The sequence below is a fragment of the Toxotes jaculatrix genome, chromosome 13 (genome assembly GCF_017976425.1).
Source record: "Toxotes jaculatrix isolate fToxJac2 chromosome 13, fToxJac2.pri, whole genome shotgun sequence".
Classification (NCBI taxonomy): Eukaryota; Metazoa; Chordata; class Actinopteri; family Toxotidae; genus Toxotes; species Toxotes jaculatrix.
The window spans coordinates 13,293,889-13,310,818 of record NC_054406.1 but is presented as its reverse complement, the minus strand read 5'-3'; the positions used below and the strand labels follow the sequence as shown (position 1 = coordinate 13,310,818).

Here is a 16,930-nt window from a genome sequence, read left to right as displayed (position 1 = left end):
CGAAAGATCTATAACTGCTCCAGAACATTGTCCTACAGTTGAGTGTTCATATGATGGAGCCAGACAAACAGTACTGTAAGTCTGACACAATGTTTATTTACCTGTTTCCAGGTGAGGCTCTGGGATCTCTGTCCTTCACTTTGGTGTTCCTGAGGGAGGACCTGAGCAAAAAGGTAAACCTTTTTTTTCACATCACTTGGCATCAACCCCAGGTTTTAAGCAAAGTACCTGCCATGATGTTACATAGCTCAAACCTTTTCTCATACTGTGTTTGCACAAAAATGTAGAGAAAAAACAAGAAATTACTTATAAAACTCTCATAAAAATCACATTTGGTCCCAAACAGTCTCCCAAAAACCAACAAATCCTTGTGTCTGATGACTGTCTTTCAACTTCTTCCCACAACAGTTCCTCTCAGCAATGTATGAGACATTCACTCTAAAAGATAATTTGGTATTGCACTGTTTGTTTTCTTACCCAGAGTTCAGAGCTTGCCTGTGCTCCTCCAGGCTGTGAGAGGGGCTTGACATTGCAGGAGACTGAGAACCTGTGGTCACAAACACAGAACACTGAGATTACTCCTACTTCAATTAATGAGCTTACATACTATTAAAAACAGAAGTACGATAACAACAGAAATGTGGTACATATGGATAGACAGTAGATATAGTTATAGATGGATCTGGTGACCATTTGATGCTTCATTATGAGGGTGTACTAACCATCCTGGAGGACTCCTGTGGTGGACGCTGGGTGCAGTGTTCGTCTGGGGGAGCTTTCTGCACTGCTGGGAGCCCTGAGGACGGCAGCTCCTCCTTCACAAGAGGCCACACTACGAATCGAACCAGAGCGACTGTGGGCTGGACTGCCATGCCCCTCTGAGACCTGAAGACAGACGTAAAAACAGAAAAAAATGGAAAGGAATATGAAGTTAGCGGAAGAGGAGAAAGAAATGGAAGGTGGGGAGTAGGAGAGGGAGTGAGATGAGGCCAGAAGTTGAGGGAAGTGAGAGGAGAGAGAATTGTGATGGATGAAGATGAATGAAAAATTAAAAGTGAGGAAAGCAAAGGCTCAGAAGTGGTCCTGAAAAAAAAAACCAGAAGAAGAAGAAGAAAGTGCAATCAAAGGAAAACTGATCTGAACAGCCAGTACTGCAGACTAATCTGAAAGAAGACACTTGACATACTTTCACCATTCCTAATTCCTCGCCCTCTTTTTTCCCCCCTGGAAGCCTCGCATTGCCCGCTTTCTGCGTTCCTGCCAATTCTGATCAAGTTCGCGAGTTGTTTATCCGATCTGAACTCGTTCCTGCTCCAGCTGAATTAAGGGACAGCATTAGCCAGACGAGAGCCTTTCATCCAGAAAAAGACTGTGGCTGTTATTATCACACCGGGTGAGACAATAAGTTGTGACAGCGCCACAGACTCAATTAGTGCTGGGGAGCAACACACAGCAATTAATCCATTAAAGGAATAAAGTGGAATGGACAGGGGTTAAAGACACACAAACACACTGATCCACACACACACACACACACACTAATTAGACACACTGTGGTGAAATTAAAGGCATATTAAATGTAAGTGTAGTCTAATTAGAATAATGGAGCTTGTTTGATTAAAAAAAAAAATCACGTCCATCTACATCACATCTGGTTGATATTTCAACAGATGCCGTTAAGTAGGAAGTCTGTTGCTCCAAATATGTATGTTTATGCCTCACTGAAAAACAAATAAGAAAAATGTGTAAGTGTGTGTGTGGTTTAATACAAACCTCTCCCTCTGTAGAGCTGATGCTGTCACGGGTGACTCCTCTGTAAGTCTTCTTTTTGCTGGGTGAGTGGGGAGAGCCCTCCCTCAGGTCTGGAGTCACACACACACGCACACACACACACACAGAAAAACAACTGTGATTTAACTTGACATGGTGAGAAAATCCAATGTGTAATGCATCTGTTCATCAATTATGTGCATGTTTTTTTTTGTTCCAGTCTTTATTTTTAGGCTCTTTATTTTGGCCTGGGCCCAGTGTTGACATCCCCCATTAAATAACTCCATTAAAAAACATCAACTCAAGCCCAAAAGTAACACCATTAATTAGGCAGGCAATTAAAATTTTTCTGCTCATTCCTTACAGTGTACAGGGAAATGCTGTCAGATGAGATGAGGACTGAATCTTTTAAATTTGGAAAAGATCATTTCAGCAGATTCTGTCTTCTCCTCCCACACAGTCACACTCCTTTATATCCCGTTGCACTCGTCTCCCTCAACACCCCCCCCCCCCCCTTTTTTTTAATATTGCATAATGGGCTGCGTCATTCGGATCAGTGGAGATCCAATCACTCTGTTATCCCGTCTGCACTGTACAGTATCAGATATGGCACTTCTCTGTGCACACTCCATCCTGACAGATGCAGTCACTGAAATAAAGCCAGCAGAGCTTAAAAAGACTCGAGGGGAACAAAGCGAGACAGATGTGCTCAAACGGGATTACTTGTTTTTTGGGGGGGTTTTTTGTTTTTTGTTTGGTTTTATTGTTTGTTTGTTTTTTTTGTTTGCAGAGGTACAAAGTCAAACTTGGGTTGGTGGTGAAAGTGTGTGTGCAGGTTAAGGCAGTGGGGGGAGAGGAGGATTTGTGATGTACATAAGAAAAAGCAGGGATTGTACTGTATGTCTGAATTGTATTTTGTGTGTGTGTGTCTCTGTGTGCATAAATGGTTGTTGCCAGTGCAGAACAAGATGGTCCTATATTTTCAACAAGGGTCAACAAACTGCAGGGGCCATAAAAATGGTTGTGGCAGTGTTGTTGAGGTGCAACATGATAAAAGTTTAAAACTAAAAGTTTATTCATGACCATATTCTCAGACATAAATTTCAGGGGACACAGATGTGATGTCCAGATTATCTCTTACTCTCCTATTTGAGAAGGCACTCAATACATTAAATGAATAGGTCGACATATTCGGGAATACATTTATTCACTTTCTTGCTGAAAGATAGATGTAAAGGTCGATACCACTCTTATGTCTGTCCATTCAAAATGAAGCTGGAACCAGGAGGCAGTTAGCTTAGCTTAGCCAGTTCGTCTCAGACTCACTAATAGGTTATATTTTGTATATTTAATCTCAGCGAAAATTGAAGTAAAATGGCAGAGTGGAGACGAAGAGACAGTTCAGCAAAAAAAAAACAAACAAACAAACAAACAAAAAGAAACATGTTAATTAGAAGCTTTAGAGGTGCTGATAGGTGGATTTTGTTACTTCTGGACAGAGCGAGCTATTGCTATTGTACTGAAGAGATAGACAAGAAAGTGGTACTGAACCGCTCAGCTCAACATCCTCTCAACAAGAGGGTGAATAAGATTATTTCCCAAAATGTCAAACTATTCCTTTATATCAGAAATATCACAGTAATGATCCTGAGTGAGATCCATCTCCTCACAAACAGACCTCTGGCTTGTGCTGCAGCCCTGACAGGGCTGTGCTGCTGAGCGCTGAGCCTCTCTGCACTGTTGCTGTTGTTGTTGTTGACCTGGATGCCGTTCTGCTTCATCAGCTGCATTAGCTCGGACTCTAATGCTGCAATCTGTAGTGGGAGAGGAACCGATCGATGTTAATCAGCCCCAGGCCTTTACCTGTCAAAACAGCTGCTTTAAAGCACTGAAGTAAGTGGCCTACATGATGAGCAGCACATGATTCATCTTTTGATGGCATTTGGAAACAGTCTGCCAAGTACACATACAAAGTGTCTGAATCTACAGTACGTTTGATCCAGCAAGTCAGTTTAGTTAAAGCATAGCTTTTCTGTCTTGTTCTCGGCTTGAATTCCAGATTATACAGTCTTTTTCCTCCACCACTCCTGCCTGTGCCTCACTTCACCCTTCACCCTGTACAATGCAGTGCAGTAGGAGAATGAGTGTTCAATGTGCAGAATAATAGTAGGGGACAGTCAAGCTGACTGCCCATTCAACTGTGGGTCGTGGCCTGAGACTTGAGCAGAAAACAACACAACTGTCATGTTTTTAAGAGTAGGAAAGCAGAAAATCAGTTGACAATAGAACCAACCACAGGCCCCCAGACACCAAGTCCATCTGCTGTCACTGTCCACACAAAAGCTTTTTTTTTTTTTTTTAATATGTGGCAGGAAAAAGCACAGACAGCCTTCTAGAGGGAAAACAGCAGAGATATGGAAGAGCTATTACTCATCTTTTTGATGATGCTGATTTCTGGATTTGGATTTAATTTCGCACATTTCTCATATGGGATGTGCTAAACTCCAAAGTCTTGTTGATCATCTAGCACAGAGAAGAACAGAACTGCACTGTTCATTAGTTTATTTTCACCTCAGGGATTTCTTTTCTTTTTTCATTTTTTGGTTCAGAAGCCAGTATGCTGAATTTTGCAGCATTTAAGCAGCAGAGAGGTGTACAGTTAGGACAGAGATGAGAGACGGACGGTATGAGATTAAAAAGAGCTGATTTACCCTGACTTGCAGTCCCTGGATCTCAGCCAGGTGAGCTTTCTCAGCCTCTTCCAGCCGCCTCCTCTCTGCATCCTCCTTCTGGATAAACTCCACCTCTCTGGAGGGAAAAGAGGGAGGAGAGATCGTAATGTGCTGAGTAGGTGTGTGTTAGGACAGGAAAACAGGACGTATTTATCTGTGTGTGACTGAGTCTGCCTCTCTCTCAACTGTGGTGATAAGGGAGCCGAGGCTGTTTTAAGATGTCAGTGTGACTCATTTTACTCTGGCCCTGCTGCTCATAGTGAACACACACAGACACAAAACATATCTCCACCCGAAAAGCACACATACACCAACATCCCTATCAATGTTAAGTGCTGCCGTTTCCTCATGCCTGCTTTACCCTTGGTCTGGGAGCTCGACGTCTCTCCTGTGCAGCTCAGTCCTCAACTAAAGATCAGCATGGGGAGTTTGTTTCATCAGTTAGCTTCCATTTGGCCTGCAGGAGCAGAGCCAATTAGAGGCAGTCAGACTGGAGCTGAGCAGGAGAGGTTGTGATGGGGACTGACCAAAGAGATCAACGCACTCAAAAGCAGGAGAGCTGCGCTGCAGTAGAATGGAAACTCAGTGCTTACTGTTGAAATGGGATAAGACTTGGACTATAAAAAGAGTCGCTCTGCCTCACAGATGGATATGCAATAAATATTCTGTTTTTATTTATTCTATTTTTATTATTATTATTTTTGTTCATTGAGGCAAGTGAGGGCAGCTGTAAAAAGAATAATGAATGAATTAATCTAAAATCATTTATGAATACGTACTTTTAATGGCAGGATTGAAGCAATGATCTCATTTAGGAAATGGCTCAAGTGTAGGAATGACAATAGACACGTGAACAACTCCAAGCTGTTCAGTGCCTCTCCAAACAAGTCGAGGAGACAGAGATTATTTATTTATTTATTTTATTATTAATTAATTTAAGGTGAAACACCTAAATTAGTTACAAACAAGCGACAAACACAGGCCTCAAATGAGGTAAAAAAAAATAAAGTGGTGGTCCCAGGCCAAACCTAAATGGGATTTCTTGACAAAAGTTTGGAATGTCTTGCTGTACCTTCTATAGTCGGTCCTAGTCAGAATATATTCCTCCCCCACTCCCTGATCACAGTGCAGGATGAGCACTTTAACCCAGGGTTCACTTACTTCTGCTGGAAGTCTTTGATGAGTTTCTTGGCTTTGTTGTACTTCTTCTCCAGAGCCTGGTATTGGGCCTGGGCCTCCTTCAGGTGTTCGTTGACAGTGTGGCAGAGGGTCTGCGCCTCGATCCAGTAGCTCTCCAGCTTCAGCATCCTCTCCTTGTTCTCCTCAATGCTGGCCTTCAGCTGGCTCTTCTCTTTCTCCCAGCGCTGCTTCTCCCTCTCCACTGATGCCAACTGGACAGGGTGAAGAACAACTTTAATTACAACATGGGAATTTTTAATTTTCAAAGATATTATGTCTCAGAAGAAAAACTTTCACATTTTACCATTTTACAGTTGTCCCTAACCCCAAAAATTTAGTATAAATATTTTAAACATTTTATATAAAGACCAAATCTAATCCAGATATTTAAATATTTCCCTGTAAACGTGGACCCATTGTTACCCCTAAAAAAAGCTTTTTAGGCACCACTTGGTTTGATCATATTAACTCACAGCACATTAATTTGGAACTTAATCATCAATATTTGATGGAGCATATGAATTATACAGTTCAGATGTATAAGCAGCTGTAGGCACAAACACACACATACGTGTGCACACACGGAGCTATGAGACTGCAGAAAGAGAAATAAACAGAAACACTACTAGGTCTTACAAAAGAGACACATTAAAACATTGTGTGCTAAAAAGAAGGACGTTTTGGGGAAAAACTAAGAGACAATACTGAAATATAACAGCACGATTTTTGTCCTCATACAACTGGTAACGCAACTATTGCAGCCTCTTTCAGGATGCTGGATTGTTTTGAAAGATTTGTAGACAACTATTTGAGCAGAAACAGATTCCTTAATAGCTGTTTTTTTTGTGGGATCATCTGCTTCCTTCTCCTAAAGCATGAAATACTTTCCTAAAGCTTTCCCACCACGCAGGAACCCCTGCTGCCCTGCTGTCCTGACACTAGTCCCACATCCATTTACAAATTGTTCAAACTCTGACAAACTTCTGCCAGTTGCACCCACGATCTGCCTGCGCCCCTGACAGTTTTAATCTCTTACCTTGTTTTTAAGCTTCTGGATCTCGGCCTCGGTCACTGTGTGTTTGATCTGGAGCTAGTAGAGAAAAGAGAAGATAGGAGAGAAAAGGAGAGAGGGGCGGTCAGATAATCAAATGCATGGCTGCGCAGCCTCTCTCTGCTGTCGATACAGTGTGACGGATGGAAGCAGCCGACCCTGTCCTCCCCTGACAGCAGCTCCAGCACTGACACACACTCTCAGAGGAGAGGCAGGGAGAGGGAAACATAAAATAACTAAATCATTTGAAAAAGTCAATTAACATAGAACTACATCTAAAACGTCATACATTTTTCTAACAAAAAAAAAACAAAAAAAAACAACAGTGTCTGTTGTTCCAGTGAAAGAGTGCAAGTGCAAGTGAAAGAGTCTTGGATGATTTGGAGAGAGAGCGACGAAGGAGTTATGGATGGAAGTTGGGATGAGCAGTCGATTGGAGGGAGACGCAGAGAGGGAGAGAGATAACGGAAGAGCAGAAATAAAAAAAGAGGAAACGAAGAAAAAGAACTGGATCTGGAACAAGAGATACAAAAATGGGAGCAAATGAGAGCCCCTCTTAAAGGATGGGTTTGCAATTTTTCAAGTCTGTCTCCAAACAACAGTCAGGTGCACATATGTAGCAGCAGAAATGGGCCATGTTGCTTTGTTTTGTAGTTAGTAAAATGACTTCTTAACTATGAATTTCCTGAAGTGGTGTTTAAAGGACAGGTTCACATTTTTTCGAGTCTTTCCTATATGCACATTTAAACAGTTTTTGCTTAGTGTGAGCAGCAGAGTCTCAGGGTATCTTTAGAAGATATCCACTTGATTTAACAAACTCAGACACATAAACAGACAAAAACTGCATCATGGCTCATTTCTGCTTGTTTCGACACTTAATTCAAGCTTTATGCTGCTTAATCTGAAAGCCATGGGTCTTATGGCTACACAATGACAACAAAAAAAAAATTCTACTGTAGATACATTGGCTTCATTTTAAAACCCACCCCCTCGTAGATCAGCAGGGCATATTTGGGATTTTTGCGTATTTTGATTTTGCTGAATCAATGCTCAGCCATGCAACTGGCTTTTGTCGGGTCTGCCAGGCAATGGAGGTGACTGAAAGACTGGGATTTAAAGAAAGAATTTAATGGTGTGTGTGTGTGTGTGTGTGTGGGTGTGTCTGTACTCACTAAGGCACTAGTGAGTAATTACTCTTGGTTCCAAAGCATAGATCAAAATACCATCAAAAAGTAACTAGACTTGAACAGCAATTATATTTTAAAAAGGACATCAATTAAAAAAAAGGTTTAAGAGAGATTTACTTGCTGGAACATTTGCTTTAAATCCTCCCTCTTCATTTCTGCAACTACAATGACATTTTTATCATCTCATTTTTAAAAAGGTTTATTTCCAAGATGCCTGGTGTCTTTCCTCCTCAGGTGAGTAAAAAACAGCAAAGAAGAGAGCCCTTTAAGCAAAAGAAACGTAAAAACTACACCATGGGGAGGGAGAGGTCAAGATACAGGGAAAATGGAACAAATGTATATATCCTGAGACCAGGGACTACTTTATAGTTTCACCCGATATCCCCTGCGGTGCCTGCAGTGCAGCTGAAGCCATTTGTTAAATGTGTCATGCGGATATTGTGGCAGTCCACAGGAAGGCTGAAGTGTTATGGTGCCAAAAAGCAGTGCTGGACTGTTCAATCAATATTACCAGCTTCAGCAGCAGCCTGAAAAAGCATAAGCCACTTAATAGTCTGTGAATTCACTTTTCATTTTACAGCTGTAATTTTAAGGTGAGTTCATTGTTAGCGATGAAAGCAAAAGTTCAACAAAATGGGTTTTTATGCTCTGAGGCCAAATGTGTGAAGAGTTGCCAAGATCAGGATACAAATCAATTGAAACACAGGTTTAAAGTGTTAGCACTTTCTCTTCCTCTGTGGGTTTTAACCAAACGTGGGTAATTAGAGATGTAATGAGCATAGGTCTTACACTGCCTTTGTATTCACGCCTCTAATCATCCAGATTAGGAATTAGGGTGGGTAAGCGGATCTTAGATCTTGACAAAAGAATACAACTTGGCCAAGTAAAGCAGGGGACTCTGTTGTGTTGGTGTCTTTTGTTGTTTAATTGAATTACCTTTTTTTCTGTAGCCAAGTTATTCCAGTAGGTGCTGGGGTATATTCGCAATTTATTCCCCAAAGCAGTGACAGAGAAAAATGTAGTGGGCTCCCCTCATCTATGTGTGTGTGTGTGATTGGGATATGTGGGAGTAAGGATTGAACTGCAAAGGAGGTATCTGGGTTTACCTCTCTGAACTTCTGGTAGAGTTTAGTGGCATCTAACTCCGAAGGAGACAAGATGTCCTCTGTCTCTGGCAAGTCAAACACCTCGATGCTCTTCTCTCCGCCTGGCACCGTTGTCCCTGTTTCCTCGTCATCTGTGGCGTACTCTCCTGTCTGCTTTAAGAGGAAATATAAGCTTAGTACCACAGTCATTCTTTTCTGCAGATACATTTCATATAAACAGCAGTGTATGGATGTGAGTGGTATCTACTTTGACTTTATTGTGTATAAAGATCTAAAATAGTGGAAAGAAACTCAAGAAGATATCTTTAATTTAAATAGCTAGCTTGCTTTAGCTGATGAAATCTATTGGTGACATTTGCTGCAAGCAAAATTAATAGATGCCAGCCTGAAATAAGGATCCTGCTTTTCTGTATTTCAGAAATCAAGCACTCATTGTTTCAAAAAGTCCTAAGAACTTCAAGCAGTAAATCTGCCACTGTTGTCACTGTAAACTGCGCAAGTACACAAAACTCGACAGGGGTAGCAACAGTAACTAAGAGGGCAGGGCTCTGTGGACCATTAGCTACTCCTACACTGACTCGCCTGGATCTGCATTATTACCCAGTAAAGCTAATAGCATTCACCCTTCAGGCAGCAATTTAGCCAGGAAGTCAGACTTCCAGTCATCTAACTGCACCATCCTCACTTTCTTTCTGTCTTCTTTCATCTGTCTGTCTCCCCTCTCTCCTTAAAGTGACATCAGTCACTGCATCAAGCTGCTCTACCTGCTGCACATTGCTTGCACAACCAGAAACTTCATGGTCCCTTCTCCTCATGTCATCCTCTTTTCACTTTTTTTTTTTTTTTACATAAGTAATGCTATTTTAATGCCGCTGCTTATGTAACATTTTAGTTAACCCACTTAATAGCCCAAAATTTTGTCAAAAATGAATTGGTCTGACAGCCTGGTGAGCCACGAGTGTCATTTCTACGAAAATAACTTATCGCAAGATAAGTTGTACTGGCAAAATCTAAATGTCACTTTTTATTATTATCACACATTAGTCACCATCTAGCCTCAAGTGAAAGGAGGTTACAGGTCAAAACTAGCAAGGTTTGAGTCCATAACAGTGTCTCTAAAGGAGCTAAATATAAATATTAGCAATTTAGGCTTTATAATAAGAATCTCTGACTAATAAAAGTCAGCAGAAACAACTCATTCTTACAGCTTTAAAAGACTGAACAACGTTTGGTTTCCTGGCATTAATATATGCCATTATGCTGTATGTATTCAAGGCAGTTTTTCTTTTCTCCGATTCTCAAAATACTGTATAATGAATGCTGGCATCAGCCATTAGGCATTGCATCGAAACGGATCGGTTGATTCAGTCTTTGGCTGATGACCAACAGAGCCTGATACTTCGGGTGGCGCCACTCGGTGAAAAAAAAACCATCTCTGTCTCCCTCTTAACAACAGACAGTCTCATCATTATTTGACTTTCTTTATTCCTATCAATCAGACAAAGATGATTACTTTACATCTATAAATTTTATGATCTATATATAAATATATACAACAGTGTATATAACAAGAAATAAATTATTTTACAGTGTAAATGAATGCGTGCAATATTTATTACGTACTTGGTCCAACTCTGTATTTATCTCTCCCTTGTTTGGTCTATCTACAGTCTATCCTCCTGTAGTTATCTGTCTTTCTGCCTTGATCTGTCACACCCGTGGTACACACACACACACACACACACACACACACACACACACACACACACACACACACACACACACGCACACGCACACGCACGCGCAAACACACACACACCACAGCCTCATCTCTCTCATCATCATGGCCTATATCCTCTCTACATCTCATTCCCTGCACTTCCCTCCATCTATCTCCCACCCAGATAACAGCGCTCGGGCCTGATTTGTCTGCATGCATGGCCGACGCAGAGCATCATTTCCATAACGGGCTTGTTTGTTGCCATGGTGCCGGCGTCGAGCATTAAGGTCCCATTTACCGAAGGTGGAGTTAACCACTCAACACATGGGAGGGCAGTAAAACACCAATCTGCATATGATAAATGCATCACCTCCTCCCACATGCATGAAGAATCAGGAGAGGAAAAGACGATTTAAGGAGAAACCCTGTTGTTTAGAGGGTTTTCAGTGTTCTGATGATCTGCACTATGAATGTCTAATGTGAGTATGATGTTGGTGTAATGACTGTCATTCAGTGCTGGAGGAAAGGGCTGTGACTGCTCCTCTGACTGCACAGGAGCCACTACGAGATGCTTTGACATATTGTATATGCAGTATTGTTTTATTGGACCTAATGTTTTCATTTGATGACTTAAAGTTGTATTTTAGAGCTTGTTGTGGATGTTTTCCAGTATTTCCTGACAATTGATAGACCAAGAGATGAAATAATAAATTGAAAAAAATGGCTAGATTAAATGATGAAGAAAATAACAGTTTAGTTAAGTCACTGCACTCCATTTTTAGCCCTCACACAACTAACGAGTCATGGAATTTTTCAATACAGTTGAAAAATTGATTGACTTCTTCACAGGTATTTTCTACACAATTTGTCAAGAAAAACTTTAACTTTAATCTTGGGCTGCAACTATGATTCGTTTTTTTTTGTCCAAATAACATCCAAAACTCAAATATATTAAATTTAGCTTCATATAACAGGGAAAAGCTGAAAAAGCTGAATATTCTTGAAGTGCTCTATCAAAATTAATTTTCAATTGGTTAATCATTTCCGAACTTTCAGTTGTTTTTAAGGCTGAACACTGGAACTGTTAGACCTTCAGAATATGTTTGTATGTGTGTCCATGCTTTTCCCATGTGTGCGTTCACATTTAACTGCTGACAGATGGACATTCCTGTGTGCTAGATTACATGTTGATTACATGGGCTGACGTGTGTGTGTGTGTGTGTGTGATGTGCACTGCTAACTGAAGGAGGAGCCTTTCCTCTTGGGACCCAGGCCCCCAGCACCAATAAAGAGCTGTCTGTCACATCGCGCCAGGCAGCACTCAGAGTGAGAGATAACCTCCCTCCCCGTCCACCCGGTGAGAACTTGATATAATATTTATAGAAGTATTAATATTGATGAGCTCCTTTTATTGCCCCATAGATCTCTGTAATGGTTTTGTAACTATTTACCCTATCGGCAGTTATGTAGGGAGTTATGGATGCCTCACTGCTCCACAGTGGCAGATCTTAAGTGTTGTTTTTACAGGGATTTGTAATCTATGTATGGATAAACAATTTAACACAATCACCATTCTTATGTTTATGTGCCCTTGCGGGGATCTGTGCCACATGGTGATCAATCACATAAAAAAAAAAAATCTTAAAAAGGGACGTTTGATTCACAATGAGGTCTTTTCGTGATGGCTGAATTCCAGCCTTGACTCACTATAGGAGCTTTAATAAGAGCTGACAGTGTTACATGATTATGGGAGTGCTGGGATCAGCTTCCGGGGACCTGGAGAGGAGTTCCTTATGCATGAGGGCTCTCAATCCACCATCCACCAGGAAACGAAAGACTTCAAACAACACTGATTATGATAGGGCAAGAAGAGATGCCTGAGTGAATATGTGTCTGCATGTAAAGCTACGCATGAGTGCAACTGTTCCTGTGTGTGTATGTGTGAGATTTATGTGTGTGTGTGTGTGTGTGTATGCGCACGTGCATGTGAGTCTCCAGGGCAAACACACATGCACACACACACTCATGAATAGCATGAGTTGTAGGGCCGTGAGCTCAGTGTCTGGTGGATTAAACGTGCTGTGAATATGCAGCAGAATCGGACCGGGAAACGCTGAGTGATGCTTTCTAGGACTGAAGCTCAAACAGCATCCTCTTAGTCTGTGTGTGTCTGTGTGTGTGTCTGTGAGAGAGAGTGTTTTGTGTGCCAGCATCAAAGCCCACTGTCAGTCAGTTTTATGGAGTTAATAAGCTGAAACTTCAAGTCAACTGTCATGAACAGGGAGCTGATTTACATTAAAGTGACAAGGATTTTTCCAATGTAATGCCATCTATAAGAAGTGTGCACACTAATAGCAGATCAACTTCAAATAAATGCAGATGTAATGAGCTTTATTAACACAGATTCAAAGAATCTGTTCTTAAAATTAAGCATGTGGAATCTTACCCAGCTTCCATTCACTTGTCTGTGAGGTACATAAGGTCGTATCGTGTTTGCACAATTCTTTGTTCTACCTGTAATAGCGTAGCGTCCTGTACAGTGGCCAGGGTTGTGTGTGGTCATTACCTCGTCATCATCAGCGTCATAGTGGGCATACTGCTGCTCCAGCAGCTCTCTCTGCCTCCTCTCCTGCTCCAGGGTCTGCTGGATCAGAGTGGCCACCTCACTCTGCTGGCCCGGACGCTCTCGGCCAATCACAAACCTGCAGCAAAAGAACACGCTCTGTTTTAGACAGCACAGAGTCAACAAGCCTGGGATTATATAAGAGTTACTGCACAATTTGAAAAAACTTGTGAGACTTTTGATTTCATGAATGAAATCCATTAAGTTGCAATTATAAGATCATCACAAGCTACTACATTATATATTTTGCTTTCTTTTTTTTTCCAGAAAAATAGTTTCTGAGAAAAGCAAAACCAAAAAAGTCATTAAAAAGGAGTCAGCCAGTTGTATTTTCTTTTTATTAAACACCAAGAGTCTAGAATCACAACTGCATCTGTAATATTAGACCCACAAGGTTGCAAACTTCTGTATGCAGTTATTTTTATGAAATATTAAAATGTGTCTTTTGTAAAAAGAAAAAGTAAAGAAAAAAAGACAATCTGCTTCTATTGCAAAGTGTTTCTAGAGGAAATTCACTTATGGGAGGTGCAGTCTCCAGATTTAAGCTTTATTTGACTGTGTAATGGATACTCCTCTAAAATGTGTCAGTAACTTTAAATAACTATATAAAATGACGACTTTTTCACAGATTTTTAGACATACAGGTAGAGTATCTGATGCTTGCAACTCATATATAGGCATTTGTTATTTGCCACATTTCATCCCCAATTTCTTGTCTTTCTCTCATAGTGGTGTGTTTTTGTGCAGAGAAATGACCACAGCAGTCACTGTGTGACAGCAGCCACACACAGCAATGACAGCGATATCTGCTGACGTACCAGGGCAGGGCTGGGAGACGGGACACACATAATAATGTGAGAAGACGGTCGGCTCGGCCAGGCAGCCTGTTATTAGCCTGGCATGGAACTAAATGGATAAAGCCACAGGCTGTGCCTCAGTGCTACTGACCGCTAACTACTGTAGTTATAAAACAGATCTAGATACAGTAGATTTCACATTAAAAAATAGACAAAAAGAGAAAGTTGAGGAGAAAGAGAGAGACAGAGATGGAGAGTCATCCGAGATTCAAGAGCACAGTTTACATGATCAGGAATACAAAAAGAGAAAGAGAAGAGGCAGAGCGGCGTGTTCCTCTCCCTTCCTGGTAACAATGGTACTGCTGTTCAGAAGGAAATTCATAACATCATGTCCAATTTATTCTTCTCATAATTCTGATAAAAGCAAGCACCGACGGATAAGAGTTTCCCTGACCTATTCCAGGAAATCTCAAACCCAGCAGGAGCCCTATAACTGTGTATGTATGAGCTGTATGTGTGTAAGTAAGTGTGCTGGAGTTAGAGACGGGGACAGACAGAAAGAGAGAGAGAGGGTTGGATTTGAGATAGGGCCTAATCAAGTGAATTCAGTTCCCGAGAGCTCTTTCATATATTTCTAAAGGCGATGCAGAAAAGGCCTTACGCTCCAGCAGAGAGGCGTATTTGATCTACATGTGAAGGAACAACTGAAGGGCAGGACAGAGAGAGACAATAAAAAAAAGAAAGCAGAAGAGAAATAGAATTGAGAGGGGCCCTGGCTAGGCTAAGTACTGTACTGGAACAAGGATCTGGACAGCAGGGAGGTCTGAGGAGCAGCTGACCTGGAAACAGCCTTTCTCCACACGCATGGGGAGTCCGTCTTGGTTCCGCCCTGCGTCCCACTGTTCTGGGGCTGCCACACACAGCGCTGCTTCCACTCAACAGCAGAAACCTTCACCACTGATCTCATTTGCTCCAATTAATAAAGACACGGCTCGTGTTAAATATGCAGTATGATGCAGGAGCTTTTTTTTTTTTGTGCACTTGATGAGCAAGTTAAAAAAAAAAAAAAAAAAAGAAAGGGAGGGAGAGCTAGAGGACACATGTCTTCTCCATTAGGTAGTACTGGGTTGACAGGCGTTTGAGGATGTCAGTACAGGTTCATACAAGCAGATATGACGGGTCAACCATGGTGGAGATGGGTTATCTGTTACATTTAAGGACAACCAGACATTTCCTCTTTTTGGCTGAACTTAAGTTCCTGTTTTTTCATAGACTTCCTTAAACGGATAAGGATGGTGTTATTCTGTAATTCTTTTTTTTTATTTTCAACAAATCTCATTAAAAGAGACCAAAACCAGTGTGTTAGTGCATTTCTGAACACTTACTGATTTGTTCATACAGAGGAAGCAGAAGTTAAATATGGCTTTGTTTTTTCTTTCAAAGGCTGAATAAATTGGCTGGCTACTGTAGTTTTTAGTAAACGCTCCTCAAACAGGAGTAGGTAGTGCATTTGCTGGGGGCTATTTCCAGCTGCAGACTAATACACATTTAGTGTTCTGCTGAGTATTTACGGCAGCAGGACGGTGTGTGCGCCACTGACTAAAAATAAACTAAGTACATATGCTCATCATAATGAAGGAACAAGTCACCCTGTGCAATGGCGTGGCTCATTGATGTGTTAACCGTTTTTTAGGACAACAATAGAAGCCTCTGGCACAGAGGAATAAGCTATTATCATGTTTCTCTTCACAAAGAATACTTTAAGTTTTAATGTTAGTTATTATTGTTATTGCTAGCTTTGATCTTTTAATGAGATTGGCTGACAGTATGATGAATACAGAGTATTGGCAACCTTATCTTTTAAAACTGGAAAGGACAATCAGTGGACCGAGGCGCAAATAATTGGAACGAATGGTTATGTGTGTCAAAATAAAATTAGCAGCAGGTCTGCATTGTGGAGAAAATGTATTTTGTAAAGGGAAGACAACTACAAACACATGTCAGCTTGGCCCTTTTAGACAATTAGTGTGAAAACATTTATAGCCAATAAAAGTACATCATGCCATGCTGAGCTAAAATTAATCCAGCAACTATCTTCTGTAAAGGAAAGCTGTTTCATTTTATATTACTAAGTGCATATTTCTCCTGCGTTTCCCTTGAAGTGATTTGCAATTTCTTTTTAGACAGAGGGGCGAGGGGAGACTTCTGACTAAAACCTGGATTATTTGCTGCTGGAAGTCAGGGTTAAATATAGCTAAAATAGCAAATCTAGGACAGTTGGCCATAAAACCTCTGGTGATCAGACAGAGAGAGGGAAGGATTTACCGAGGAGGAGGAGGAGGTGGTGGTGGAGTGAGTGGGTGAGACATGATGGAGGAAGACTGAAATAGTGGGAGAGAAGAGAGGAGAGGAGAGTGAAAATAGGTCTGGTGATTCTGGGTGAAATAACAGTGAGGAGCAACAATTATCACAGCTTGTTAAAAGAGTCTCACAGTGTTTATCTACATATGTTAAACTTATATAAAGCTTCCTGCACTTCTTACATTAATCTATTTATACTTGCTAGATAAACGGGCAGGTGACAGATGGAACCTTTTCAAGGCTGCCTCACTTACAGTGCCACATCCTGGTATGTAAAAATCCCCCATTGTCAATATTAGTTGAGCAAACATCATCTGTCCATTTTGATACTGTCGGACACGTCTTTGTTCAGCCACAAAACCATCTATCTTTCAACGGCGGAGTCCCACAGAGAATGTGGTCCG

The 16,930-nt window shown here is 41.2% G+C and overlaps 1 protein-coding gene and 1 long non-coding RNA gene across 6 annotated transcripts in view; one reads left to right on the top strand and one right to left on the bottom strand.

Moving 5' to 3' along the window:
* Positions 1 to 16,930, bottom strand: part of ppp1r9a (protein phosphatase 1, regulatory subunit 9A) — a 49,852-nt gene that overhangs the window by 4,806 nt on the left and 28,116 nt on the right. For 4 of the 5 annotated variants that reach the window (XM_041053940.1, XM_041053939.1, XM_041053942.1 and 1 more), the window contains exons 6-15: positions 13,312 to 13,447; positions 9,026 to 9,178; positions 6,718 to 6,771; positions 5,664 to 5,893; positions 4,482 to 4,578; positions 3,449 to 3,584; positions 1,774 to 1,862; positions 723 to 885; positions 478 to 547; positions 102 to 161 (exon numbers count right to left, since the gene is read on the bottom strand). In XM_041053940.1, the coding sequence (XP_040909874.1) occupies positions 102 to 161; positions 478 to 547; positions 723 to 885; positions 1,774 to 1,862; positions 3,449 to 3,584; positions 4,482 to 4,578; positions 5,664 to 5,893; positions 6,718 to 6,771; positions 9,026 to 9,178; positions 13,312 to 13,447 (1,188 nt within the window). The remainder of the gene's footprint in view (positions 1 to 101; positions 162 to 477; positions 548 to 722; positions 886 to 1,773; positions 1,863 to 3,448; positions 3,585 to 4,481; positions 4,579 to 5,663; positions 5,894 to 6,717; positions 6,772 to 9,025; positions 9,179 to 13,311; positions 13,448 to 16,930) is intronic. The other variant, XM_041053941.1, reaches the window with a different exon arrangement.
* LOC121192314 lies at positions 112 to 11,323 on the top strand. The gene is made up of 3 exons (XR_005895185.1): positions 112 to 173; positions 1,788 to 1,835; positions 10,930 to 11,323. It is a non-coding gene; the product is annotated as an uncharacterized LOC121192314 (long non-coding RNA).